The 27440-nt window shown below is 46.6% G+C and overlaps 1 protein-coding gene across 4 annotated transcripts; it reads right to left on the minus strand.

The window, feature by feature from the left end:
• Positions 1–312: 312 nt before the first annotated feature.
• Positions 313–27305, minus strand: LOC111161575 (NPHS1, nephrin). 4 transcript variants are annotated; one of them, XM_022525320.1, is made up of 29 exons: positions 27106–27305; positions 26780–26995; positions 26574–26696; positions 26261–26389; positions 25687–25768; positions 25225–25328; positions 24909–25036; positions 24642–24813; positions 24301–24458; positions 23919–24063; positions 23686–23810; positions 21904–22090; positions 21602–21731; positions 21256–21428; positions 13165–13305; positions 12947–13087; positions 11850–11971; positions 10505–10676; positions 10253–10409; positions 9999–10150; positions 8525–8636; positions 8261–8442; positions 6487–6543; positions 3772–3891; positions 3606–3630; positions 3424–3499; positions 3164–3257; positions 2961–3076; positions 313–970 (listed from the first exon to the last, which is right to left on the minus strand). In XM_022525320.1, exons 1-29 carry the CDS (start codon positions 27161–27163, stop codon positions 839–841), a joined length of 3729 nt encoding a protein of 1242 aa, XP_022381028.1. In that variant the 5' UTR covers positions 27164–27305; the 3' UTR covers positions 313–838. The 4 variants fall into 4 exon arrangements, with proteins under 4 accessions (XP_022381028.1, XP_022381025.1, XP_022381026.1 ...); XM_022525317.1 differs by having other exon boundaries at positions 26568–26696; positions 27106–27281; XM_022525318.1 differs by lacking the exon at positions 26780–26995 and having other exon boundaries at positions 26568–26696; positions 27106–27281.
• Positions 27306–27440: the final 135 nt, after the last annotated feature.

Here is a 27440-nt window from a genome sequence, read left to right on the forward strand (position 1 = left end):
AGGAAGCAGGGTCCCTGCTGAGCAGAGAGCCCGATGTGATGCGGGGCTCAATCCCAGGACCCTGAGATCATGACCTGAGCCAAAGGCAGAGGATTTAACCCACTGAGCCACCCAGGTGCCCCAGCTTACACCTATGAAACCACAACCATAATCATGATGTAGAACATTTCCTTCACCCCTCAAAAGTTCTGTTGTGCCCTTTTGCAGTCAATTCCCTTCTCATGGCCCCAGGCAACCACTGATCTGCTCTGTCACCTTAAATTAGCTTTGCCTGCTTTAGAATTTCTATAAAATGAAATCATACAATACGCATTCTTTTGTGTCTAGCTTGTTTATTGTCTTTTTCTGTAAAGTCTATTTATGTTTACATGTGTGTCATAGTTTATACATCATATTTTAGATACCTGTGGAAAATAACAAGACAAGCAGGATATAACAATGGCTCACAAATTCCACTTATTATTAGCTATCTTGGGTGTAGTGTAACTCAACATGAACTATTTTTAATATATCTTTTCCAAGTTCTGAAAATTGGACTATTAAAAAGTATAAAGACCCTGGAATAGCTTTTCATTATTGAGATGTCTTTTACGATTCATTGTTTCCCATTGGAGAAGTTTAGTTTCTAAAGTCAGTTCCCAGAGTTGGCTTATTTATACGAGCTTTGTTGACACCAGCTTGAATCATCTGCTGTCACTTACACGCACTTCTCCTGAAAATAGTCCTGTCCCTTTGTGTCTCGTGGAGCTCACTTAACAAGCTCAGCCGATGTTGGAGTAAAAAGGGCCATTGGAATATTGTGTCCTGCAGGTGTAGGAAAGGGGTGTTGAGAAGGCTCTCACACCAGATGTCCCCTCAGCTCAAAGGGGAGAGAATCAGGTTCCATAGGGTCCAAGTCTCCTGCCACCCGATCATAGACTCCTCTTGAGTCCTCATACATCTCCCCAGGCCAGCAGGGGTCGCAGGGGCCCTGACAAGCAAAGGTGGAGTTGGAACCATAGAAAGATGCCCTGTGGGTCATCATTACAACTCTAGGAGGGATACACACTCCTACTCAACTTCCAAAAAAAAAAAAAAAAAAGTTTTAGTTTCTAATTATGGGGGGATCCAACAAATACAAAGAGGAGAGCAATTATCATGAACCTCCCTGTACCCATCACCTAACCTCAACAATATCAACCCTTGGTTGATCTTGGTTTATCTATATCTCCATCTTTTTTCACCTCCTAACCTCACTAACTAGTTATTTAAGCAAGTCTAAGATAACTCATGATTTCTGTCAGAAAAATAATTTAAATGTCAGAAATATGAAGCTTTTAAAACTTTTAAAAGTGCATGATATAGGGAATTGGAGTGGAATGTGAGTCAAGATTCTGTTCATCCTATAAATTTCAAAATTTTCACCAAAATAGAAGACAAAAACAACCATGTAGAGTGGTCTTTACTGGGGATGTGCTTTGCCCTAGGATTGGGAGGAAAGAGTTCTTTTAGCTCAGCAAACTTTAGAGCTGATTTGCCCATGGGCCAAATAGAGCCTGCTGCTTTGTTTTCATACTGCCTGGGGCTAAGAATGGTTTTACATATTTTAATTGATGGTAAAATATCAAATGAAGAATATTTATGACATATGAAAATTATATGAAGTTCAAATTTCAGTGTCTAAAAATCAAGTTTTCTTGGAACTGAGCCACACTTTTTCATTTACGTACTGTCTGTGGCTGCTTTTACATGACAGCGGCTGAGCTGAGTAGTTTCGAAGAGGACAGAATGTCCTGCGATGCCCAAAGGATTTACTCTCTGGACCTTTATAGAGAAAGTGTGCGGACTGCATCTCCGCTTCAGAGGGCACGTGTGGTTCAGCACCACGGACAGCATTGTGATGCACATTTTTTTCCACGATTGTGAGAACAGTGCCCCATCTGGGACAGAGCTACAGAGGGAAATTCTTGGCCCAGAGGTCCCAAAGCATCAGCTAAGGCCACACAGAAAGTCAAGCATTCTGTGCCACCCCCCTTACAGTAGGTGGGGGTAGTTGATCGACAAAGGGTCCGTTGTTCTTGCCTTGCCCAGTCACCATCCTCACTTCCCTCGGACTCTCTGTTCCTCTCTTTCTCAGTCCAGTGGATGGCCCCTACTCTCTGATGCCATGGCTGGACACCAGTCCTGACCTGTCTGATTAGCATAGTCTTTCCCCTGCCTCAGTCGTCCAGCAATAAATATGTGACCAAAGCTAGACTAATAGAGTGTGAGCTCTGGAACTTTAGAGCTATTGGAAAAGAGACACTCTCTTGCTCTGAAGGTTACCAGTCTAATAGGATACAAATCTGCATTTTCTAAGGACATCTCTAGGGAGGAAACTCTGGGTCCACCTGGGTACAGCCTAGAGTCTATTTTGTTCCTTGACTTTTCAATTGAGTGGGCTAAAGACATATTTCTCTATATCTCTACGCTTAACCAGTGTAGTGGAGAAGGCTAATTATCCAGCAGGATGCATAGCTTCCTTCTTCCTCGGTAATAGAAGTTTGGGGAGGCATACAGCTGCAAAGCTGGACTATATTTCTTAGTCTCCTTTACAGTTAGGTTGACCACTTGACTGTGTTTTCATCAGGGAAGGAGTAGAGTGTACCAAGTCTAGGCCTGGGCCATAAGCCAGGGTTGTACCTTCACCACACTCTCTTTTTCCCTCTCCCACCAGTTGAAACCCACAGTGAGCTAGCCTATCTATGCAAACTTGAACAATGCACTAGAGGGTGGCAGAGGAATCAGTGGAAAGAACTTGAGTTCTGGAATAACCATGTGCAACAGGGTCGTTCACCTCTGATTGCTATGTGAGAAGGAAATAGGATCGTAGCCAGGCTTTTGTGCTATGGCGTCTAGCTTACCCTTAACTTATATGAACAGTAGGAGGTGGGTTTCTCACACTAGCCAGGAAAGACTTCTGCTGATACAAATTGCCTCACCATTGGTACTTCATCATAGAGGGGTCCCCAGGCTCCAGTTGGGGCATACAGTCTTTCCACCTCATCATACAGGTGTCCAGGAAAAGCCATATCTTCCTCTTCAAGATGTGTGAAACCTGGAGTTGGAAGGGATGATCAGGGCACCTGTCCAGATGTCAGGGTTATCTATGAGCAGAGGGAGCTCTGATATGGTCATGACTCACCTCGGGGATAAGACACCTCCTCCAGTGTTGGTGGTAGCTGGGGGCTGAAGTTCTTCATGGAGTGGTAATATGGTTCTACATCCATTGTGCTAACCTGTCAACAGCCCGCCCCCCCCCCAAAAAAAAAAAAAACAGATAAAATCTTTTCTATCCTCTGACTCCATAGTTCCCAGGAAAGACAGCAATTACCCTGAAGTTAATAACAGAATGTTAGTCTGCAGTTCCCTGTCAGCAGAACTTTCAAGAATATCCCCACCCACCGTGGAGCTTCGCGTGTCCCTGTCTCCAGTCCACTGGCTGTCCTCGTATTCATTCTTGACTCGGTCCTCCTCCGACCTTCCAGGACAGAGATATGGAGGGCAGCTGGGTGTTGACTCTGACACCTCTCATCCCCAAACCTCCTTCCTCAGAGCCTTTCTTACAGAAAAATATTCCCACTTACCCTGCCTCTGTCTTCTCTGAGATGCCTGAGGAAAGTAGGGAAAAAGGGATCAGAGACACCCTTCCTCTGGCCAAACAGGCCCTGGGAGACTAATATGGAGCAGCCCCAGGGCTCTCTGTCACTGTTGGGCCAACATCCCTATAGGGGAAGAATGGTCTCTCCTCACCTTCAGCAAGATGCCTCAGTCTCCGCCACCAGAGGAATCCCCCAACACAGGAGATGTTAGAAAGCAGCAAAAGACCCCCAACAGCAAACAGAACAGGCAGCAGGGGCAGCCCTGGGAGTCCTGAGGGAAGAACGTATCTCTCAGTGAACCCAAAACAATTGGCTCTAGGCCCCAAGCAGCATTATCTGAGAAAGCCCAATTCTGACTAAACAAAGCCTTTCTTCATAGGTCAAGGAAGGACATGGGCAGAGATTTCCAGGTCCACTCTTTCTTGCCACCTCAGGGCAGTTGGCTTCTCTCAAAAGTCAAACCACTAACAGTGGTTCCTACCTTTGCATGAGCCCTGTTTGTAGCCTGACGTAGGAGCTCCAGCTAGGCGTTCAAGACCTCTTCCCATGTGTTCAGCCTTGCCCATCAACCATAGACCCTGGTATTGGACCCCTCAGCCACACAAACTAACCAGTGGAGTTGTTTCCAGAATCACTGAGCCAAAGCCACATCCCTAAGCTTTGGAAGAGTCAAATGTCTGTCCTTAAATGTCCTGTCTTCTCAACTGATTTTCTTCTCAAATGACTTCCCCTTTGCACAAACTTCCACTCAAGGTAATATTGGAGTCCTCTGCCATATCCCTAAGGACAAGACTAAATCCTTCTAAGGAGACATCTGCTCAGCATCCATCTCCCCATCTTTCACTAACAGCACTCATTTTCCTTTAAGGAAATAACCCCTTCCTCACTCTTGGTCTGTATATTCCCACAGATCTCCATGGAGGACATGTGGACCTCCCTGGCTGCTAAGAGCACCCATTCCTCTTTCCACAGTGATCAGTTCAGACCCATCCAGCATTTGACCCAAGGTAAATTCTTGCCAGAACATTTAGGACAATTCTTTGCTGGCTGCTGAGAAGTGGAACAAAGTTGGAGGTATGTGGAGTGGAGCAGGTACTTCTTTGCCCTCTTGATGAAAGAATCTGAGAAGGAAGCCATCAGTGATGAAGGCAAAGTTGAGAGAGAGTGAGAAATAGGTCCTTTGTGAAAATCATGAGCATCTATTGGAGTTTTCAACCTCACAAGCCAAGCAATTCTTTTTATTGTGAACAACAGCTGAATTTCTGTCACTTGCAACCTTCTTCTCGGGCTTTGAAGGGAGATTGTTAGCAAAATGGTCGTAATTCTCTCCCTGTAACTACACTTTTTTTTTTTTTAAAGATTTTTATTTACTTATTTGACAGAAAGAGATCACAAGTAGGCAGAGAGGCAGGCAGAGAGAGAGATGGGAAGCAGGCTCCCTGGCGAGCAGAGAGCCCAATGTGGGGCTTGATCCCAGGACCCCAGGATCACGATCTGAGCCAAAGGCAGAGGCTTTAACCCACTGAGCCACCCAGGCACCCCTGTAACTACACTCTTGAGTAGTCCCCTTCTACACTAAGTCTGAGTTGAGACATGTCACTTGTTTCAACCCATAAGACAATATCAAATGTGACAGAATCAGGAGCTCGAAAGTGTTTGCGCAGTCCTGCTGCTCTTGGGATTCCTGTGACCACCTCCATGTGAACAAGTCAAGGAGAGACATGTGGCCCAGTTATCTCCATTGTCCCAACCAAGAACCAGATTGTCAGATATGTGAGGAGGAGGCCATCCTAGATCAACTGGTCCCAGCCGAGCCTCCAACTACCTATATCCCAGACCAGAATTGTCCAGCCACTCATAGAATCAAGAGAAACCTATGAAAAGTTTCAAGAGAAACTATGGTTGTTATGATAAGTGGTTTATTTTGCACCAAAAGCCAAACGATACAGGAGCACGTGGGTGGTGCAGTCAGTTAAGCATCTGACTCTTGGTTTCAGCTCAGGTCCTGATCTCAGGGTCATGAGATCGAGTACCGCTTGGGGCTCCACAACTGCCCATGTCCAGGCCTGTCTCAGCCCTGTGTGGGGTTCTGCCTCGGGCCCCCACCTCTGGTTCCATGCTTAGTGGGGAATCTGCTTAAGATTCTCTGATTTTGGGACGCCTGGGTGGCTCAGTTGGTTAAGCAGCTGCCTTCGGCTCAGGTCATGATCCCAGGAGGCTCAGGTCATGATCCCAGCGTCCTGGGATCGAGTCCCACATCGGGCTCCTTGCTCGTCAGGGATCCTGCTTCTCCGTCTGCCTCTGCCTGCCATTCTGTCTGCCTGTGCTCGCTCGCTCTCCCTCTCTCTCTCTGACAAATAAATAAATAAAATCTTTAAAAAAAAACAAAAAGATTCTCTGATTTTGGGGCGCCTGGGTGGCTCAGCGGGTTAAAGCCTCTGCCTTCGGCTCAGGTCATGATCTCAGGGTCCTGGGATCGAGCCCCGCATCAGGCTCTCTGCTCTGTGAGGAGTCTGCTTCCTCCTCTCTCTGCCTGCCTCTCTGCCTACTTGTGATTTCTATCTGTCAAATAAATAAATAAATTTAAAAAAAAGATTCTCTGATTTTCCCTCTCCCTGCTTGCTCTCTCCCTCTCTAATATAAATAAATGAATCTCTCTCTCTCTCCTTTTAAGCCAACTGATACAGGCTCTGCACAGGGCATAGAATCAGCTAATTCTTTCAGAATTAAACTGAATTAGGCAGAGAGAAAGTGTGTCACATCCAGAAAGAGAAAGAACTTGGGATGTGTATAAGGGACAGAGCTAAGTCTTAAGCAGCTGTGGCCACATACAGAGAGAGGGATATTCAAGGGATTGAAAACTTACCTTCAGGCTGCTCTGTGGGCAGCTGGTAGTCAGGCTCTCCAGAAGGCTTGTCTAGACCTGCGGGGGTGGATATAGTGATTGTGAACTAACACCAAGAATTTGGGTAAGCCTTAAATATTTCACGGTTTCCTATTAAGCTTTTCAACCTATTTTGAGGTACTGACTTATGGCTTCTTAGAAATACTTCCAAGAGACCTGCAAATTGCTGATAATAATGGCAATACTATTAATAGCTACTCTAATGCCATTAATAATAATGATGATGAAGATGATGATTATTGTTGATGAGTGCTTTATGGTATGGAAGATCCTTTTAACCCAAATTATCAATGTTGGAGGTTGACCAAAAAAAGATGCTGGGCCCTCGGAATGTCTTAATTGAGGTATTAGTTCTAGAGCAAGCAAATGAGTGTGCTTTATGCTTTAGTACTTAGAGGGAAGACAGTAATGGAGGAAAGAAAGAGGAGGCATGGGAGAAGTTCCTTACTTCCATTATAAAGAAGGCTGCTCTGTCAGGAAGGGAAAGACAGAAAGAGGGAGCTTTAATGGGGCAAAGTAAACAGAAGTTTCTCTAAATCACTATTTACATAGCACTTAATTTATACAGGTCCCCATTCTAAGCACTGTAGATTAATTTATTTAATCCTCACAACTGACTGAGAGAGACCTTACTTTCAGTAACAGGTACAGATATCTGAGATACCTTATTTTTAGACACTGAGGCTCGAAAATGTTAAGTAACTTGCCCAGGGTCTCACGACTAGGAAGCGGCAGGCTGGGACCTGAATCCCGGCTTACCTAAACCAGCCTCTGTGTGATGAGCCACTCAAACGTTCTCGTTAGTCATATGAAGGAATTTGTCCCTTTCATCAAAGTTGCTGAATTTATTGGCATCAAGTTGCCCGTAATATTCCCTAACTTCCCCTTAATGCCTGTAGAGTTAGTAGTAATGCACCCTGTCATTCCTGATACGGGTATAGTTGCGTCTTCTCTCTTTTTCACCTTGATTTGCTTTATAAAAGTTATTTGACATTTTCAAAGCAACAGCTTTTGTTCTCATTGATTTTTCTCTATGGTTTTTCTGTTTTCAGGTTCATTGATTTTTGTTCTTTATTATTTCCTCCCTTCTGTTTACTTTGGGTTTAATTTGCTCTTCTTTTTTTAATTTCTTTTTTTTAAGATTTTATTTATTTATTTGTCAGAGAGAGAGAGAGAGAGAGAGAGTGAGCACAGGCAGACAGAGTGGCAGAGGGAGAAGCAGGCTCCCTACGGAACAAGGAGCCCGATGTGGGACTCGATCCCAGGACGCGGAGATCATGACCTGAGCCGAAGTCAGCCGCTTAACGAACTGAGCCACCCAGGTGTCCCCTTTTTAAAATTTCTTAAGATGGAAATTAAGCATCAGTCTGAAACCTTTTTAAAAATCTAAACGAGTACTTAATGTTGTAAATGTTCTGCTCACACTGCTTTAGCTGCACCCCACAATTTCCATGTTTCCCTTCCATTGAATACAAACATTTTTCTAATTTCCCCTTCTCATTAACCACATTCAGACAGAATCATTTAGGGGCTAAAAACTGGTTTCTGGAGTTCATCCGCCTGAGTTCCAGTCTCATCTCTACTTCCTTCTAGCTGTGTGAGCCTCAGCACTTTGCTTAGCCTTTATGGTCTTCAGTTTCTTCATCTATAAAAAGGGAAGAGTATCTACATCCCTGTATCACTTCATAAGTCCCCTGAGGAGCTCTGCAATCTGCTCAAGATTGTCCCTTCCCACCTGGGGTTGTGATAGTGATCTGGGACCCCTTGTCAGTTATTCCGCTGTCCCCTAGGGCATTGCTGGCCAGCAGCCAGACTCTGTATCGTGTAGAGGGCTGCAGTCCAGTCAGGGTGAAGGTGGTGGCCTCGGGTGGTAGGACATCCACGTAGAGGAACCCTGAAGTCTCCAGTGCCTCATATCTGCATGAAAAGGAGAGTAGTCATTCGGGAGGTGCCCCAGCCCTGCTGGCTGCCATCTCTTCCTGCCCTGACAGGGACCCACCTGATCTGGAACCTCTGTGGCAAACCCCCATCAAAGCCAGGTTTCCATTCCAACCCCACTGAATACGGGGTCATGCTCACAACCTTTAATCCTGTTGGGGGATCCGGGCGGCCTTTGAGGAAAAGGATGAGGGGAGTAGTCAGAGGCTACAAAAGGAGATTCCTTCCAGGTTTTTCTAAGAATGATTTTAAATATATAGTCGATTCTTGTAATTAGTGGTGGTTATGTTCTATAAAGTTGCTATGAACACTGAATTACAGAACATCAAATCGTTGCTTCTGGGGGAAATACAGTTAGGTTCCTGTGAACCTCCTGTCACAACATTTTCATCAACCAATCAATACATGACCTTGTTTTTTGTGTGTGTTTCTGTTTAAGACACCTTATTTAATGTATCTTATTATTCATTAACATTGAGCTCACTGCCAAACAGTGTTACAATTCATGTTTGAATGAAGCTTATCCAACAGAAGTGTTTTCTCCCTATCCTTAGGAACCCTAGACAGCATATCAGCACTATGGCTAAGGGCCGCTTTAAATAGCAAAATCACTAACAAAAAGCACAAAAGTGCAATACATGTGGGACTAAATAGGCTACAAAGAGGACATTTCCTTATAGTGTGAAAGCTGGAACAAGAAAGCAGAGTGTCACCCTGTTCTAACCCAACCGAAAATGTGTTCATTGGGTGACTCAATTTTTTTTATCTGCTCTGTACATATTCCCGAATGACCAAGAAAGCAGCATGAGTATTGATTTGGGGATTACAAATAAATTTTAGCATGTAGGCAAATTTGCAAATAGACTTGACAAATATCAAGCCCTGGCTGTATATGATATATGTTCCTTGTGTGGATTTTTTGGTGCCTATGTCACATTCATTCCTTGTTTCTTCTGGTTGCAGAACCCTTTGGAAAACCACTTGTCCACATTCTTAGAGCAGGTATTTCTGATGGAAATGACCCCACTCCTTGTAGGAGAGATACATGACTGAGCCAAGCCAACCAGGGTGTCGCCTTCCCTGACCACAGGGTTGGTGTAGGGGTGGGATGGGACCCAAATAGAGCCAATAAATCTTAAGTCTAGTAATTTCATACCACTGTTAGGAAGAGAAAAATATTCCATTTCCCCTGGGAAGTCTAACAGCCTCTATGAAGAGCCTTAGAATAAAGCCAACACAGAAAAGCAGACCTAAGAGTCAGATAGTTCTTGATGATAGCTGAACCTAAACCCAGCAACTCCTGACAACCTACTTTTTGATTACTTGGGCCAATAATCCCCCCACTTCTTTTCCTTGTTGTGGGGTTCCCTGAAGATCCAGTCTCCACTAGTATTTTCATGGCAGGCTGAAACTCCATCTCAGTTCATAAACACTTCTCAGGTTTGGGGAACACTGCCTTTCTGGGCCAACCAGAGACCTGCAGATAGACCCAGGGAGCATCTGCCCGACACCCTCACAGCCCACTCCCACCATACTGATGCTGACGAGTTGAATGTTGGTGTGATCTGAGCCAAGGGTGTTGGTGGCTGTGCAAGTGAAGAGGGCGTAGTCCTGGGCTGCAGACACGTTGGCAATGGTCAGGAGACTGCTGTGGACGCCACCCTGGTGGTATGTGTGCTCTGTGTACCTGGCGGGGGCGGGGGGAGTGGGGCAGAGGTTCAGGAAAGATAACTGGGGTTGGGGGACCAAAGTTAGTACTAGTGTGCTCCCTGGCTAGGCCTTAACTCACCTGGGATCCTGGAGATCCAGAGGGACTCCATTTTTGGTCCAAGTGAAGATAATGTTGGGGACACCTCGGGCACGACAGTGGAGGGTGGCAGAACTGGTGCTGTCTCCAGCTGCAGCCACCTTAGTTAGGGGAGTGGGGTGCTCCACCTGGGGGGGAACTAGAAGGGGTTGTTGGTCAAATGAGGTATGTGGAAGGACATGAGAGATGTGAGTTTAGTGGAGGCCTTAAAATCAGAGTTTGGGTGTTACTCACATCTGACAACAAGTCGGACAAGTCCTCGGGCTGGAGGTGCCACTCCATTGTCCACAATGCACTGGTAAGCACCAGCCTGGGCCAGTTTGGCATGGTGAATTCGAAGACGCCCTGTGGCTCCCTTTGACATTTTCTCCATGTCCTCCAGGCTCTGGTCCTCCTCCTCTTCTCCCTTGAGGCACAAGATACAGGAGATGCTCCCCCCCAAGTCTGGCCCCAGCCTCATTCTCCCCCAAACTGGGTCCATCCTTATTCTCCCAGACACAATCATCCTCCACAGATCTAGCAAAGAAAACATTCCCCCATCTATCCATTCCCTGAGTCATCCATCCATCTATCCACGCAACTGATCATTCATTCATGGGCCCATCCATTCATCCACCAATCAAGAAAATTATTCACCCATTCATTTACCCAATCATTCATGCTCAGAATGATCTATCTACCCATCCACCATCTATTTAACCATCCATCTCTGCATCGCTTTATTCATTTATCTATCCATTCATCTACCTCTCCTTCATCTTTTTGTGCATTCACCCATTCATTTATCTTCCCTCTCCCTCCACCTATCCACCCTTCCATCTCTCCACCCATCCACCCCTTCTATTTACTCATACATGCACATACCCATAAATACATGCAAATGTTCATCACTTTATCTAACTACTACTGTTTATCCATCTCTCCATTGACCCATGCATCCATCCATCCATCTGCCTATCCATCCATCCATCCATCCATCATTCTTCCACAGACATCTTTCCACTGATGGTGTATTTTTTTAAAAAATATTTATTTATTTGACAGAGAGAGATCACAAGTAGGCAGAGAGGCAGGCAGAGAGAGGGGAGGAAGCAGGCTCCTCACTGAGCAGAGAGCCCGATGCAGGGCTACATCCCAAGACCCTGAGATCATGACCCGAGCCAAAAGCAGAGGCTCAACCCACTGAGCCACCCAGGTGCCCTACTAATGGTGTATTTATCTATCCATGTACCCTCTAATCTAGTCAATTTATCTATTCATTTCTCTCATTCAGCTATTTAGTCACTCATCTGTTCATCATTTATCTATTCACTTGTCTGTTTGTTCATATGTTCTTCCCTCCATTTATGCACCATCTACCTACCTATCCATCCACCTGCCCACCCACTCATTTGTTTACCTACCCACTCATGCACCCATCCATCTGCCATTCAACAGTTAGTTAGTTCTCGGAGGATGTCCCAACAAATGTATCATTATATAGGATCATATAGCTGTGATCCTTCCCGCCAAGGAGCTCACAGTCAAGAAACCACATCCACCAGCCCCCACCTCCATTGACCAAAGGTTGGATCCTTACCAGCCTCTCCCAGCTGAACATCTCTGGAAGGATGGGATTGGCATCAACAGTGCAGACTATGTCCACAGAACCTCCAATATTCACCTCAGTTGGGTCCTGGAGAGCTCGGATAGTGGGAGCATCTGGAGAGGCAAGGGGTTGGGGAAGGCACTTGTGCCATACAGATGATGGTGGGAGAAGGCCCCAGGTGGAAGAGGTGTCTTAGAGGTGCTCAGGAAAGTCACAGGTATGCAGTCTGCCCTTTATGCAGAGCACTTGGAGTAAAGCTCTCAGAGTTAATGAGGCATTCCCCCACCCTCCACCATACTGCACCTCTGTGGTGACAAGAGGAAGTCTGGTGGACTTCCAGGACTGTATGGAAGTGGATCTTCCACAGTGGGTTTGGCTTCATTCTTTTTTTTTTTAAGATTTTATTTATTTATTTGACAGACAGAGATCACAAGTAGGCAGAGAGGCAGGCAGAGAGAGAGAGGGGTAAGTAGGCTCCCCGCTGAGCAGAGAGCCTGATGCGGGGCTGGATCCCAGGACCCTGTGATCATGACCTGAGCCGAAGGCAGAGGCTTAACCCTCTGAGCCACCCAGGCGCCTCCCCCTGCCTTTTTTTTTTTTTTTTTTTTTTTTTGAGAGAGAGGGAGAGAGCTCCTGCATACACAGAGCTCATGTGTGCAGAGGGAGAGGGAGAGAGAATCTGAAGTCTTAAGCAGGCTCCACCCTGAGCACAGAGGAGCCAGGGCTCAATCTCAGGACCCTGAGATCATGATCTGAGCTGAAAGCAAAAGTCAGATGCCTGGCTGACTGACCTGCCCAGGCACCCCAGGGCTTCCTGATGAGACTGAGTCCCATGTAGGTAGCCCCCTGTCTGAGCAGATTCCACGTAGGGTCTCTCTAGTGGGCAGGGTTCCCAAAGTGGGAATGACTCCATCACTGTGGAGGCTCCCAAAGTGAGAGGCTTTCAGGATGAGTGGACATCCCTAGGTAGGCAGAGCTTCCACAAGACGAGACTCCACATTGGGCAAGAGTCCCTGAGTGGGTGTGGTTAGCAGGGGGGCGGGGTTCCCAGAACTCCCTAGTTTCCTAGGGTGGTGATGGGGCCTCACAGTGTACATCCAGCCGCACTAGAGTTTCAGCGGTGCCCTCTGAGTTCTGGCAATGCAGCTGATAGAGGCCGTCGTCAGCGCGGGTCACATTCCATAGCTGCAGGGCTCCACCAGACAGGATGCGATGCCGCGGGCCGCCAGCTGAGGGAGGTCAGTGAGAGGAGCCTGACTCTCCGGTGTGGGAGACCTGCACCCCTTTCTGTGGCCTCTCCACGCACCTGGGCTGAGGCGGTAGCCACGGAAGGTCCAATTGAAGGCATCAGGCGCAGGGTTGGCAGATACAGACACCGGCAGCAGTGCCTCGCCCTGCTCCACTGCAGTCACCACAAACACTTGCTCTCCCAGGAACTCCGGAGGGTCTGTGGGAAGGGCGCCACCGGGAGTCAAGATTGTTGTCAACGTTGGGGTCTGGGATGGATTTGAGATCAGGTATAAGGGTTAAAGTTGGAGTCATGACTAGATTGAAGGTTGTGGTCAAGGTATTCAGAGCTGAGCTCAGCTATTAGGTTCAGGATAGAGGTTAGGATCTAGCTTAGGAAGAGAGTAAAGGCTAGAGTCAGGTTAAAAGATGGAGAGAAGGCCTCCAGAGCAAGATGGCTGAGGAGTAGGAGACCGAAATATCAGGTCCCAGGAGTTCAGCTACATAGTTATCAAACCATTCTGAACACCTACAAACTCAACAGGAGATAGAAGAGAGGAAGAGCAGCAATTCTAGGAACAGAAAACCAACCACTTTCCGGAAGGTAGGACATGCGGAGGAGTGAATCCAAAATGATATACAGGAAGATAGACCTCAGGGGGAGGGCCAGGTCCTGGCAAGCGGTGGAGCAGCAGAGCACAAAATTAGAACTTTTAGAAGTCTGCTCCATTGAGGGACGTCACTCCAGAGGCTAAGTGGGGGGTAGAGCCCTTGCAGAGACAGTGTGGTCTCAGGTTCTGCCGGGTCACAGAACGATCAAGGATGTCTGAGTGTAGCAGAGCTCCCAAGTATCAGAGCAGGAAGCCAGCTACAGAGATGGAGCCGAGGAGTGAGCTCTCAGCTCAGGGTTACCTTAAACTGTGATCTGTGGCACAGTCGAGCCACTGCTCTTCGAGCAGGGACCCCACAAGTGGCAGATATGGGGAGACCCCCTCCTTCTTCCTCTGGGAGGAGCAGCACAAAAGCGCACTGCAGGAATCTGCTGGGTTTGGAGACTCCAAATGGGTGGTGTGCCAGAGATAGAAATGCTTGGTCACAGGCTGGGTGATCTCGGAGCATGGCCAGAGACCAGGGAGACGGGAGGGATTGATGGCTTTTCTCTGAGGGCACACTGAGGAGTGGGGCCTGAGCTCTCATCTCCTCTGGGTTTGAAATTGGGAGGCCACCATTTTCATTCCCATCCTCTACGGAGGATGTTCAGGAAAACGGGAAACAAGAAAGCTCTATGGAAAACTTATAAGGAACAAAAACTCCAGAGAGCAAACCCAAGCAGATTTCTTAGCCTGGCCCCCAGCAAGGGCAGTGCAATTCAATCTGGGGCAAAGACATTTGAGCATCACAGCAACAGACCCCTCCCCCAGAATATCAACAAGATCAGTGAGCCAAGACCAAGTTTACCAATCAATGAGAACTGTGGAACTCCAGAGCTAGGGGAAAGCAACACATAGAATTCATGGCTTTTTTCCCATGATCTTTTAGTCTTTCAAAGTTAAATTTTTTTAATTTTATTTTTTTCTTATTCTATCTTTTAAATTTTTTCCTCTTTCCTATTTTAACATTTTTAAACAATTTTATCTTATCAATACCTTTTTAAAAATCTTTTTAAATTTTCATTGTTATAGTCATATTTTATCCCTTCATTGTATTTAACCTTATTTTTTGTATTCATAAAGATTTTTTTTTTCTTTACAATTTTGGGATACAATTTCTTCTACTAGATCAAAATATACCCTAAATCTAGTGCATGGTTTTGTTCTAGTTTCCAGCCTGATCACATTCTTTCCTCTTTTTTTTTCAACCACTTCTTATCAATTCCTTTTTTAGAATTTTTTTTTAAATTTTCATCTTTACAGACATATTCTATCCCTTCATCATGCTTACCCTTATTTTTGTATATATATAAGTTTTTCTTTCTTTAAAATTTTGGGAAGTATTTTCTTCTAACAGAAGAAAATACACCCAAAATCAAGTGTGTAGCTCTGTTCTTTTCAGCAGTCTAATATATATATATATATTTGTTTGTTTTGCTTTCTTCTCCCCCACCCCCCAGTTTCAAGTCTCTTCCAATTTGGTTAGTGTATATTTTTCTGGGGTTGTTGCTACCCTGTTAGTATTTTGTTCTCTCATTCATCTATTCTTATCTGGATAAAATGACAGGGCGGAAAAACTCACCTCAAAAAAAAGAACAAGAGGCAGTACCAACAGCTAGGGACCTAATCAATTCAGACATTAGTAAGATGTTAGAACCAGAGATCAGAATGATGATTACCAAGGTGCTAGCTGGGCTCAAAAAAAGCATGAAAGATACTAGAGAATCCCTTCCTGGAGAGATAAAAATCCCTTTTTGGAGAAATAAAAGAACTAAAATCTAACTTCGTTGAAATTTAAAAAAAAAAGCTATTACTGAGGTGCAATAAAAAATGGAAGCTCTTACTGCTAGGATGAATGAGATAGAAGAGAGAATTGGTGATACAGAAGACCAAATGATGGAGAATAAAGAACCTGAGAAAAAGAGAGATAAACAACTAATGGACCATGAGGGGAGAATTTGAGAGCTAAGTGATACCATAAGATGAAACAATATTAGAATAATTGAGATCCCTGGGGTACCTAAGTGGATCAGTTGGTTAAGCCACTGCCTTTGGCTCAGGTCATGATCCCAGAGTCATGGGATTGAGTCCTGAATCTGGCTCCCAGCTCTGCAAGGAGTCTGGTTCTCCCTCTGACCTTCTCCCCTTTCATGCTCTCTCTCATTCTCTCTTTCTCTCTCTAAAAAAGAAAATAAACAAATAGAATAATTGGGATCCCAGAAGAAGAAGAAAGAGAGAGGGAAGCAGAAGGTATATTGGAACAAATTATAGCAGAGACTTTCCCTAATTGGCAAAGGGAACAAGCATCAAAATCCAAGAGGCACAAAGAACCCCCCTCAAAATCAATAAAAATAGGTCCATACCCTGCCATCTAATAGTAAAACTTACAAGTCTCAGTGACAAAGAGAAAATCCTGAAATCCTGAAAGCAGCTCAGGACAAGAGGTCCATAACACACAGCAGTAGAAATATTAGATTGGCAGCAGACCTATCCATAGAGACCTGGCAGGCCAGAAAGGACTGGCATGATATATTCAGGGCACTAAACAAGAAAAATATGCAGCCAAGAATAGTATATCCAGCTAGGCTGTCATTGAAAATAGAAGGAGAGATAAGCTTCCAGGACAAACAAGAACTAAAAGAATTTGCAAACAACAAATCAGCCATACAGGAAATATTAAAGGGGTCCTCTAAGCAAAGAGAGAGCCTAAAAGTAACAGACCAGAAGGGAACAGAGACAATATACAGTAATAGTCACCTTACAGGCAATACAATGGCACTAAATTCATATCTTTCAATAGTTACCCTGAATGTAAATGGACTAAATGTTCCAATCAAAAGACACAAGGTATCAGAATGGATAAACAAACAAGACCCATTGATATGCTGTCTACAAGAAATTCATTTTAGACCCAAAGACACCTCCAGATTTAAAGTGAGGGGATGGAAAACAATTTACCATGCTAATGGACATCAAAAGAAAGCTGGGGTGGCAATCCTTATATCAGATAAATTAGATTTTAAGCCAAAGACTACAGTAATAGATGAGGAAGGACACTATATCATACTTAAAGGTCCTGGCCAGCAAGAAGATCTAAAAATTTTAAATATCTATGCCCCTAATATGGGAGCAGCCAATTATATGAACCAATTAATAACAAACAATAACAATTACAAAATCAAAGAAACACATCAACAATAATACAATAATAGTGGGGGACTTTAACACCCCCCCTTACCAAAATGGACAGATCATCTAAGCAAAAGATCAACAAGGAAATAAAGGCTTTAAATGACACACTGGACCAGATGGAAATCCCAGATATATTTAGAACATACCATCCCAAAACAACAGAATACACATTCTTCTCTAGTACACATGGAACATTCTCCAGAATAGATCACATCCTGGGTCACAAATCAGGTCTCAACCAGTACCAAAAGATTAGGATCATTCCCTGCATATTTTCAGACTGCAATGCTCTAAAACTAGAACTCAATTGCAAGAGGAAAGTTGGAAAGAACTCAAATACATGGAGGCTAAAGAGCATCCTACTAAAGAATGAATGGGTCAACCAGAAAATTAAAGAAGAATTTTTTAAAATTCATGGAAACAAATAAAAATGAAAACACGACTGTTCAAAATCTTTGGGACACAGTAAAGGCGGTCCTGAGAGGAAAGTATATAGCAATACAAGCCTTTCTCAAGAAACAAGAAAGGTGGGGAACCTGTGTGGCTCAGTGGGTTAAGCCTCTGCCTTCAGCTCAGGTCATAATCTCAGGGTCCCAGGATCAAGTCATGCATTGGGCTCTCTGCTCAGTGGGGAGCCTGCTTCCTCCACTCTCTCTGTCTACTTGTGATCTCTCTCTCTCTGTCAAATAAATAAATAAAATCTTAAAAAAAAAAAGGGGTGTCTGGGTGGCTCAGTGGGTTAAAGCCTCTACCTTCGGCTCAGGTCGTGATCCCAGGGTCCTGCATTGGGCTCTCTGCTTGGCCGGGAGCCTGCTTCCCTTCCGCTCTCTCTGCCTGTCTCTGCCTACTAGTGATCTCTGTCTGTCAAATAAATAAATAAAATCTTAAAAAAAAAAAGAAATAAACAAGAAAGTTCTCAAATACACAACCTAACCCTACCCCTAAAGGAGCCGGAGAAAGAACAGCAAAGAAAACCTAAGCCCAGCAGGAGATGAGAAGTAATAAAGATCAGAGCAGAAATCAATGGAATAGAAACCAAAAGAAAAGTAGAACAAATCAACGAAACTAAGAGCTGGTTCTCTGAGAGAATTAATAAGATTGATAAAGCCCTGGCCAGACTTATCAAAAAGAAAAGAGAAAGGACCCAAATTGATAAAATCATGAATGAAAGAGGAGAGCTCACAACCAACACCAAAGAAATAGAAACAATTATAAGACCATATTATGAACATATTACTATACACCAGCAAATCTGACACTCTGGAAGAATGGATGCATTCCTAGAGACCTATATGCTACCAAAACTGAACCAGGAAGAAATAGAAAACCTGAACAGATCCATAACCAGTAAGGAGATTGAAGCAGTCATCAAAAATCTCCCAAAAAGCAAGAGCCCAGGGCCAGATGGCTTCCCAGAGGAATTCTACCAAACATTTAAAGAAGAATTAGTACCTATTCTCCTGAAACTGTTCCAAAAAATAGAAATGGAAGGAAAACTTCTAAACTCATTTTATGAGGCCAGCATTACCTTAATCCCAAAACCAGACAAAGACCCCATCAAAAAGGAGAATTACAGACAAATATCCTTGATAAACACAGATGCAAAAATTCTCACCAAAATATAGCCAATGGGATCTAATAGTACATTAAAAAGATTATTCACCACGACCAAGTGGGATTTATTCCTGGGCTGCAAGGTTGGTTCAACATCTGCAAATCAATGTGATACAATACATCAGTAAAAGGAAGAACAATAACCATATGATACTCTCAATAGATGCTGAAAAAGCATTTGACAAAATTCTTGATCAAAACTCTTCACAGTGTAGGCATAGAGGGTACATACCTCAATATTATCAAAGCCATCTCTGAAAAACCCACAACAAATATTCCCAATGGGGAAAAACTGAGAGCTTTTCCCCTAAGGTCAGGAATATAGCAGGGATGTCCACTATCACCACTGCTATTCAATATAGTACTAGAAGTCCTAGCCTCAGCAATCAGACAACAAAAAGAAATAAAAGGCAACCGAGTTGGCAAAGAAGAAGTCAAACTCTCATTCTTTGCAGATGATATGATACTTTATGTGGAAAACCCAAAGACTCCACTCCAAAACTGCTAGAACTCATATAGGATTTCAGTAAAGTGTCAGGATGTGAAATCAATGCACGGAAATCAGTTGCATTTCTATACACCAATAGCAAGACAAAGAAAGAGAAATTAAGCAGTCCATCCCATTTACAATTGCACCCAAAACCATAAGATACCTAAGAATAAACCTAATCAAAGAGGCAAAGACTCTGTACTCAGAAAACTATAAAGTACTCATGGAAGAAATTGAGGAAGACACAAAGAAATGGAAAAACATTCCATGCTCATGGATTGGAAGAACAAATATTGTGAAAATGTCTATGTTACCTAAAGCAATCTACAAATTTAATGAATCCCTATCAAAATACCATCAATTTTTTTTTCAAAGAAATGAAACAAATAATCCTAAAATTTATATGGAACCAGAAAAGCCCCCAAATAGCCAGAGGAATGTTGAAAAAGAAAGCCAAAGGTGGTGCCATCACAATTCCAGACTTCAAGCTCTATTACAAAGCTGTCATCATCAAGACAGTATGGTACTAGCACAAAAACAGACACATAGATCAATGAAACAGAATAGAGAGCCCAGAAAGGGACCCTCAACTCTATAGTCAATTAATCCTCAACAAAGCAGGAAAGAATGCCCAATGGAAAAAAGTCTCTTCAATGAATGGTGTCCAACGAACTGGACAGCCACACGCAGGAGAATAAAACTGGACCACTTCCTTACACTGCACACACAAAAATAGACTCCAAATGGATGAAAGTCCTCAATGTGAGACAGGAATCCATCAAAATCCTTGAGGAGAGCACAGGCAGCAACCTCTTCAACCTCAGCCTCAGCAACTTCTTCCTAGAAACATCACCAAAGGCAAGGGAAATGAGGGCAAAAATGAACTATTGAGACTTCATCAAGATAAAAATCTTTTGCACAACAAAGGAAACAGTCAACAAAACCAAAAGACAACTGACAGAATGGGAGAAGATATTCACAATGACATATCAGAAAAAGGGCTAGTATCCAAAATCTATAAAGAACTTATCAAACTCAACACCCAAAGAACAAATAATCCAATCAAGAAATGGGCAGAAGACATGAACAGTAGAAGACACGAACATGAATTTCAGCAAAGAAGACATCCAAATGGCCAACAGACACAAGAAAAATTGCTCAACATCACTCGGCATCAGGGAAATACAAATCAAAACCACAATAAGATACCACCTCACACTGGTCAGAATGGCTAAAATTAACAAGTCAGGAAACGACAGATCTTGGCAAGGATGCAGAAAAAGGGGAACCCTCCTACACTGTTGGTGGGAATGCAAGCTGGTACAGCCACTCTGGAAAACAGTATGGAGATTCCTCAAAAAGTTAAAAATAGACCTATCCTATGACCCAGCAATCACCCTACTGGGTATTTACCCTAAAGATACAAATGTAGTGATCTGAAGGGGCACATGCACCTGAATGTTTATAGCAACAATGTCCACAATAGCCAAACTATGGAAAGAACTTAGATGTCCATCAACAGATGAATGGATAAAGAAGATGTGGTAATACACACACACACACACACACACACACACACACACACACAGGAATACTATGCAGCCATCAAAAGGAACGAAATCTTGCTATTTGCAATGATGTGGATGGAACTAGAGGGTATTATGTTAAGTGAAATAAATCAGTCAGAAAAGGACAATTATCCTATGATCTTACTGATATGAGGAATTTGAGAGGCAGGAAGGGGGTCATGGGGGGTAGGGAGGGAAAAAATGAAACAAGATGGGATCAGGAGGGAGACAAACCATAAGAGAGACTTAACCTCATGAAACAAACTGAGGGTTACTGGGGGGTGAGGAGGTAGGGATAGGGTGGCTGGGTCATGGACACTGGGGAAGGTATGTGCTATAGTGAGTGCTGTGAAATGTGTAAGCCTGATGATCCACAGACCTGTACCCCTGGGGCAAATAATACATTATACGTTAATTTTTTTAAATGCCAAAAAAAAAAAAAAAAAAAAAGAGTTGGAGAGAAGTTCAGGAGGGTTCACAGCAGGGGTTAGAATAGAATGCAAAACGGAGGTTGGGCAGGATAGGAATTAGTGTAGAGCCAGGGTCCATGATAAAGATCAGGAAAGTTTCAAGCTTTAGAATGGAGATAAAGGACGGTGTCAAGGTGAAGACCCAAGTAGTATAAGGTGGAGGGAATCAAGAGGGGTTCCACATACACAACACGTTGAGGCGATAGAAGGCGCTCATGGTTTCCCGTAGTTCAGGGCTGTGGGCTTGGCAGGTCACTCGGTGGCCGTGGTCTCTGGATGACAGTCTCAGAAGGACGCTCCTAGCTGCTGCAGAGCCTTTGAATGGGGCACTACGGGGTGGTGTGGCCACACTTTCCAGCCTGTGGCCGGAGCAGGGGTGGTAGGGTCAGGTCAGGGCTAGCGCAGAGATGGAATCAGAGCCAGAGGATTACTAGGTACAGGACAGGACACCAGCCAGGGGTGGGGAGGAGGGCACAAACGGTGAAGGGGCGTGACCAGAACCAGACAGAGGAGGGGCCACTGGTGCTTTCACCTCTCCCCTTCCTTGTCCCACGATAAGTTGACGGGAGGGTTGCTGCTAATACTGATGCAAGTCAAGTTTAACGCATCCCCTGGGCGCAGAGCTGTGGCGTTGGCCAAGATCGTCACGTTGGTGGGGGGAACTTCAAGAACGGGCCAGAAGAGAAAGACTCATAACTGCATCTGTCTTGCCTAGATGCCAGGCTCTGCAGCAGCGTCCTGGCTCTCGGTATGCACTGTCCCCCAGCCTGGCTCTGGCTTAGTTCCCTGCAGCGACCAAGCCCTCCCCCAGACCCTGGCTGAGAGCGCACTCACACTGCACCACAAGCTGCGTGGATGCGCTGAGTTGACCCGCCTTGCAAGTGAACTTCGCCTGGTTGTCCGATGGACCCGTGATCAGTACAAGCTCTCGGGAGAACGTGCTCCCTGACTTCTCCAGACTTCCCAGCTGCACCCGCCGCGGCTCCTGGGGCGGCCGCGGTTCGGTCACCGTCCGGGAGTCCTGAGGACAAACACTGACTGGGGGACCGCGTAGCCCTGCCATTCCCCCCAGAAACAGCCCCATTCGTGTGATGAGGAAAAGGGGCCTCCTTCCCCTGGAACTACCAGCTAAGGTAGAGGAATGGGGACTAGAATAGAGCACCTCCCACCAGGGTCCCCAGAGCCTATTCTGGGTCACCGGAGCCCTAAGGTTTTGCAGAGGGAACCCACCTCCAGTCCCATGCCCCACCCCTGCGCCCCACCTTCACGGCTCTCTGGAGGCCAACAATGGTTGGTGCCCCCTGCTGACCTTCCCCTCCACTCCTCAAAATCCATTCCAACTAAGCAAACAACCACAGGCCAGGAAAGTCCCATGGAATCCCCAAGCCTTTCCCAGAATTTCTTCATCTTTTCCTATCTTTAGTTCTTTTTCTTAAAATTCCCACTTTCCCCCCAAATTTCCTTAGATTGTTCCCTTAATTTCATAGTCTTTCACAGATTACTGAATCTTTTCCCAATATTCCCTTATTACACTAGTCTCTTTTTTTTTTAAGATTTTATTTATTTATTTGACAGACAGAGATCACAAGTAGACAGAAGGGATGGGAGGGGAAGGAAGCTGACTCTCTGCTGAACAAAGAGCTGGATGCGGGGCTCGATCCTGGGATCCTGAGATCATGATCTAAGCTGAAGGCAGAGGCTTTAACCCACTGAGCCACCCAGGAACCCCAAAGTTTTTTTTTTTAAGATTTTATTTATTTAGGGGCGCCTGGGTGATCTCTGCTCAGCAGGAAGCCTGCTTCCTCCTCTCTCTCTGCCTGCCTCTCTGCTTACTTGTGATCGCTGTCAAAAAATAAATAAAATATTAAAAAAAAAAAGATTTTATTTATTTATTTATGTACCAGAGAGTGAGCAAGAGAGAAAGAGGGAGAGAGAGAAAGAGAGCTCGAGAGTACAAGCAGTGGGGGTGGAAGGCAGAGGGAGAAGCAGGCTCCTTGCTGAGCAGGGATCCTGACTCAATCCCAGGACCTTGAGATCATGACTTGAGCCAAAGGCAGATGCTTAACCTACTAAGCCACCCAGGTATCCTGAATGTCTTTTAATTTTAATGGAATTTCACTTTCTTACCTCCAGATCCCATAAATGCAATTTTATATTAATAAATTTTCAAGTTCTGTGGAATAACTAGTCTTTCCCCCAAATTTCTAGCCTTTGCCCATCATTGTCCTGGGACCTGGAATACTTGGTCTTTCCCTAAAATTCCAGCCATTTCGTCTGAATCCCTAAGATTTAACCAGAATTTCCTTCACTTTTGATGAAATTAATTGCCTTTTCTCCAGAATTCCCTATCCTCATCTAGAATACCTTCCTTTTCCCTAGAATTCTCACTGTTTTCCCAGAATTCCCAGAATTTTCCTAGGATTCTGTTTCATCCTCATGGCATTTGTGTCTTTTCCAATTCCCTACCAAAACTCAAACTCTTCAGTATTTTTCAAGAAATTCACATTTTCCCAACATTTCCAAAGACTCTGGAGGAGAGAGAAAAGGGCTCTGTCTTCCCCACCCCCATCCCGCAGCCCTTTCTGGCCACCTCAAGAAGCCGTTGTTTGACCCAACCTTGAGCCAGGTAAGAGAGGGTTCTGGATTGCCTCCAATGGCCAGACACACCAGCCTCACTCGAGTCCCAGCCCGGAGGCGTTGTCCCTCTGGGGGACCCTCTATCCACAACTTCTGGGCAGGATCTGTGAGGAAAGCAAGAAGAGTGGCTTTTCTCTCTGGGTTGGGCCTGAGGGTTGGGGGGAGGGTCTCTAAGGAATGGGACACCCCCGGGGGCAAGGGTGGAGGCTCACATTTCACATTCAGGGTGAGTGACTTCTTGAAGGTCTCTTTGGTGAAGGCCTCGCTAAAGGCCTCACACGTGAGAGTCAGACCATTGTCTTCTCGCCGCACCAGGAACGTGAGGTTGGACATGGAGATGTGGCCGCCATGCAGGCCCTGCCAAGGAGCGAGCTTCAGACTTGGCAACAACAGCACTCCCTTCCCCGGTACCCAAGGTCTGGGCTTACCCCAGACCCTAGCAAGGACACGGAAAACATCTCCACCCCCTCCTCTGTGAGACCCTGGAGGCCAGACTCAGTCACCCAGGCTGCCAGGCCCATCCTCTCCCAGATCCAGGAGTTGTGCCCTCGGCTCCCTCCTCCCTCGGACCCAGGAGTCTGGCCACTGCCTCACATCCATGACCATCTCTTCCGTGGGCACCAGCTGCCGCCAGCCCAGCCACCATCGCAACAGGACCCGTGGGCGACTGGACTTGGTGATGCAGGAGAGCGAAACGTTCTTGTTCTCAGACTGGGATGCGGATCCTAAGATGGTGATGGCACTGGGGGGGACTGCAGGGACGACGGGCAAAAGAGAGATGTGAAACTTGGCTGGAAGCCTCACAGACCGGCCCCGACAGGGGACTGGGGACAGATGACAAGGTCTTTGGTATCAGATAGGCATGATTTGGGGGCACAAACAGATGGTTCTCTGGGGCACGGAGTGACAGATGGGCAGCTGGGATCAGGACTCACAGGTGACCTGCAGCGTGACCCCATGTTCCTGGATCCCTGTAGATACGCTGTTTTGGGCCTCACAGCTGAGCCTCGCCCCGTGGTCTTCCGGTCGCACGGTCATCACCAGCATGCTACGGGCCACCGCCTCAGCATGCTCCGTGCCCCACGCTGTGGACATAGGCTGGCCATTCTGGAGATGGAGAGAGAGCTGCATCTGCTCAGGGCCAGCTCCTTCCCCCACCTCCCCACTGCCCCTCCCATCCCCAGGCCGGCCTCTGCCCTCACCTTCAGCCACTGCAGTGTGGCTGGTGGATTTCCCCCTCGGGCCACACACAACAGCTCCAAGCTCTGTCCTGCCCGCACGTGCCCCTCGTCCAGGCCTGGCCATTCAATGACAGGGGGTCCTGGGGGGACTGGGAAGCAGCAATCACTCGGTGGGCCTGGGGAGCCCATCCATTCTTTCCAGACCCCACTGTGGCCCCTGAAACCCTGTGTTTCTCCATGATAATCTGAACCTTCCCTAATCCCTGCAGTCCCCCAGGACCCCCTAATTCCTGCTTCCCATCCTCCGTGCTCACAGCTGACTCAGTTCCCCACTTACACAGAACATTCATGGTGACTGAGACCCGGATAGGGGTGTCCAATGCTGGGCTGGACGCCTCACAGACCAGTAGCTGCCCATTATCTGAGCTCTGGGGTGTCACCCTGGGGTGAGAAGTTGGGGTTCTAGAGTCAGAGTCATCATCTGAACTTTGGGGACTCAGGGAGAAGAGGTGGAGGATCCCAGGTTCCCACACCTGGTCTAAGTCTCTCTGCTGATTTCCTCTAGCATCTAGAATTCCATGGAAGAGATCTGGGGAGGGTGGTCAGCAGTGAAAATTGGGATTCCAGAGGCCCTCTCCTGGCCAAAATCCTTGTACTTGATACTCTGGAACTAGTTTTGGAGGGTCGTTGTGAACAATTAGGTCCCAGATGTTCATGCCTGACTCTAGTCTCCATGCTTGGAGCTCTCACCGAGAAACTTGGGGGTCAGGCTGAGGGGAGGGCATTGCAAATTTCATACCTGGCTGTGGCCTCCGTGGTGAAGAGCTTCTCCTGGGACCCCGCGTTCACATTAGCAGAGGTGTCAGAAACTGTTTGTCCGCCTGGAGGCAACAAGAGGGCTAGAGGGATGCCAGGTTCCCCCCAAGGTTGATTCTGGGGAGAATGGCCTGGAAGTCCTTAAGGTGGACACAGTGCCCCCTCCCTCCTGGTTCCAGGGGAAAAGCTCCAGCTCGGTTCCTCCACCGAGGCCTCCCTGAATGCTGGAGGTCCTGGGCCTCACCCTTGCCCTCACCTGACCTGGCCGGGTTGAGTCACCCACCTCCATCACCCTGCTTCTTGCTTCTGCACCCGTGATGACACCCATATCTCCATCTGGAGCCTCAGCTTCTTCCTTGAGTCCCAGACTGCCAGTCCTGCAATCACTTTGGTGTCTCTCCCTGTAGGTTCCCTCCCATTCCAGGGTCTCACACTGGCCTCAACATCTCCCCAAGTCCGTTCCTGCATTCCCATCACTCAGGAATATCCTATTTTCTGGGACCTCTAGGAGGACACCCCCCCTCCCCAGGGGCTCCCGCCAGTTCACCCACACTCACTCTGTAAGAAGGTGATGTCGGGTGCTGGCTTTGCATCCCCAGACACGCAGCTGACCACATACTCCTGCCCAGCAACCCACGTGACTGTGCTCCCTGCCTCGGGGGTGAGCTGGAGCACTTTAGGGGGCACTGGTGAGAAAAGGTGTGGGGTGAGCTGCCACCACTGAGAAAAAGATGAGGGTTTGGGTTTGGAGTCTCAGTGCTCATCAGATGTGCACCCTGGGTCTGGGACTGGGGGCTTGAATCCTGGACCCCAGGGTAGGAGAGGGATGGAAATCTGGATGCATGCGTCCTGGGAGTCTCTCACCCGTACCCAGGATGGAGAGGATCACTCTGGGAGACACAAGCTCAGGGCCTGTCTCCGAGCGGCCGACCTGGCACTCATACTCTGCGTCATCGCTGAGGTCACATGCTTCAATATGCAGGTGGAATTCACCTGCAGGCAAGACCAGGGGTCGCAGGTCAGGACCTTAGGCAGTCCCTGCTGGTGGTTCAGGGTCTTAGGCCCTGACCCCTTACCTCTACTAGGGTCCCCTTCCAGGTGATACCTCGGGAACCTGGGGATCCTGGGATCCGGGCCCAGGAGTAGCCCATCTTTGGCCCATTGCACCGCACTGCCGGGGGCGCTGACCCCACACCGCAGCTCAGCAGCGGCCCCCTCCACCACCGTCAAGTTTTCAGGCAAAGCCCAGAAGCCTCTCAGGGCTGAGGCAGGAAGCGGCAACTGGGCCAGGCCTGGGGACACAGGGGTGTCAGCAGGAGAGGGAAGAGGGGTCAGTCTGGAGAACATGAATGGAAAACGAGGACCACTTGGCGCTGAGTCACAGGGCCAGGATCCCACTCACCTGTGGTCAGCAGCCCCATGAGGAGCAGGGGAGCCCTGCTGGGTGTCCTCAGAACCATCTCAGGTCCTCTGCCTGTGGCTCCCAATGGTTCCACTGCCTGCCTCCTCTCTGTTTCTGTCTTTCGCTGGGTCCTTCTCCCTACGTCTCTGGCTTTTCTTATTGTCTCTCTTCGTCCATTTGTCTCCTCTTTCTCTGTTTTCTTCTCTTCCCGTGAGTCGGTCTCTCTGCCTCTCTCCTTTCCTCCTCCTCAGTCTCACCCTTCTTCTCTCCTGCCACCTCCACCACTGCTCCCCTCTCACCATTCACGGCCCCTCAGGGAGGAGAGCAGCTCAGAG

The sequence above is a fragment of the Enhydra lutris genome, unplaced genomic scaffold (assembly GCF_002288905.1).
Source record: "Enhydra lutris kenyoni isolate GAN:26980312 unplaced genomic scaffold, ASM228890v2 scaffoldscaffold85, whole genome shotgun sequence".
NCBI lineage: Eukaryota > Metazoa > Chordata > Mammalia > Carnivora > Mustelidae > Enhydra > Enhydra lutris.

What these genes read in the sequence shown, in the direction of transcription:
- LOC111161575 (XM_022525317.1), bottom strand. Translation starts at nt 27,163, where the DNA reads ATGGTTCTGAGGACACCCAGCAGGGCTCCCCTGCTCCTCATGGGGCTG. An exon ending in TCAGAGAAGACAGAGGCAGG is followed by an intron (nt 3,500 to 3,605) that starts GTAAGTGGGAAT and finishes CTGTCCTGGAAG; the next exon opens with GTCGGAGGAGGACCGAGTCA. An exon ending in GGAGGTGTCTTATCCCCGAG is followed by an intron (nt 3,077 to 3,163) that starts GTGAGTCATGAC and finishes TTCCAACTCCAG; the next exon opens with GTTTCACACATCTTGAAGAG.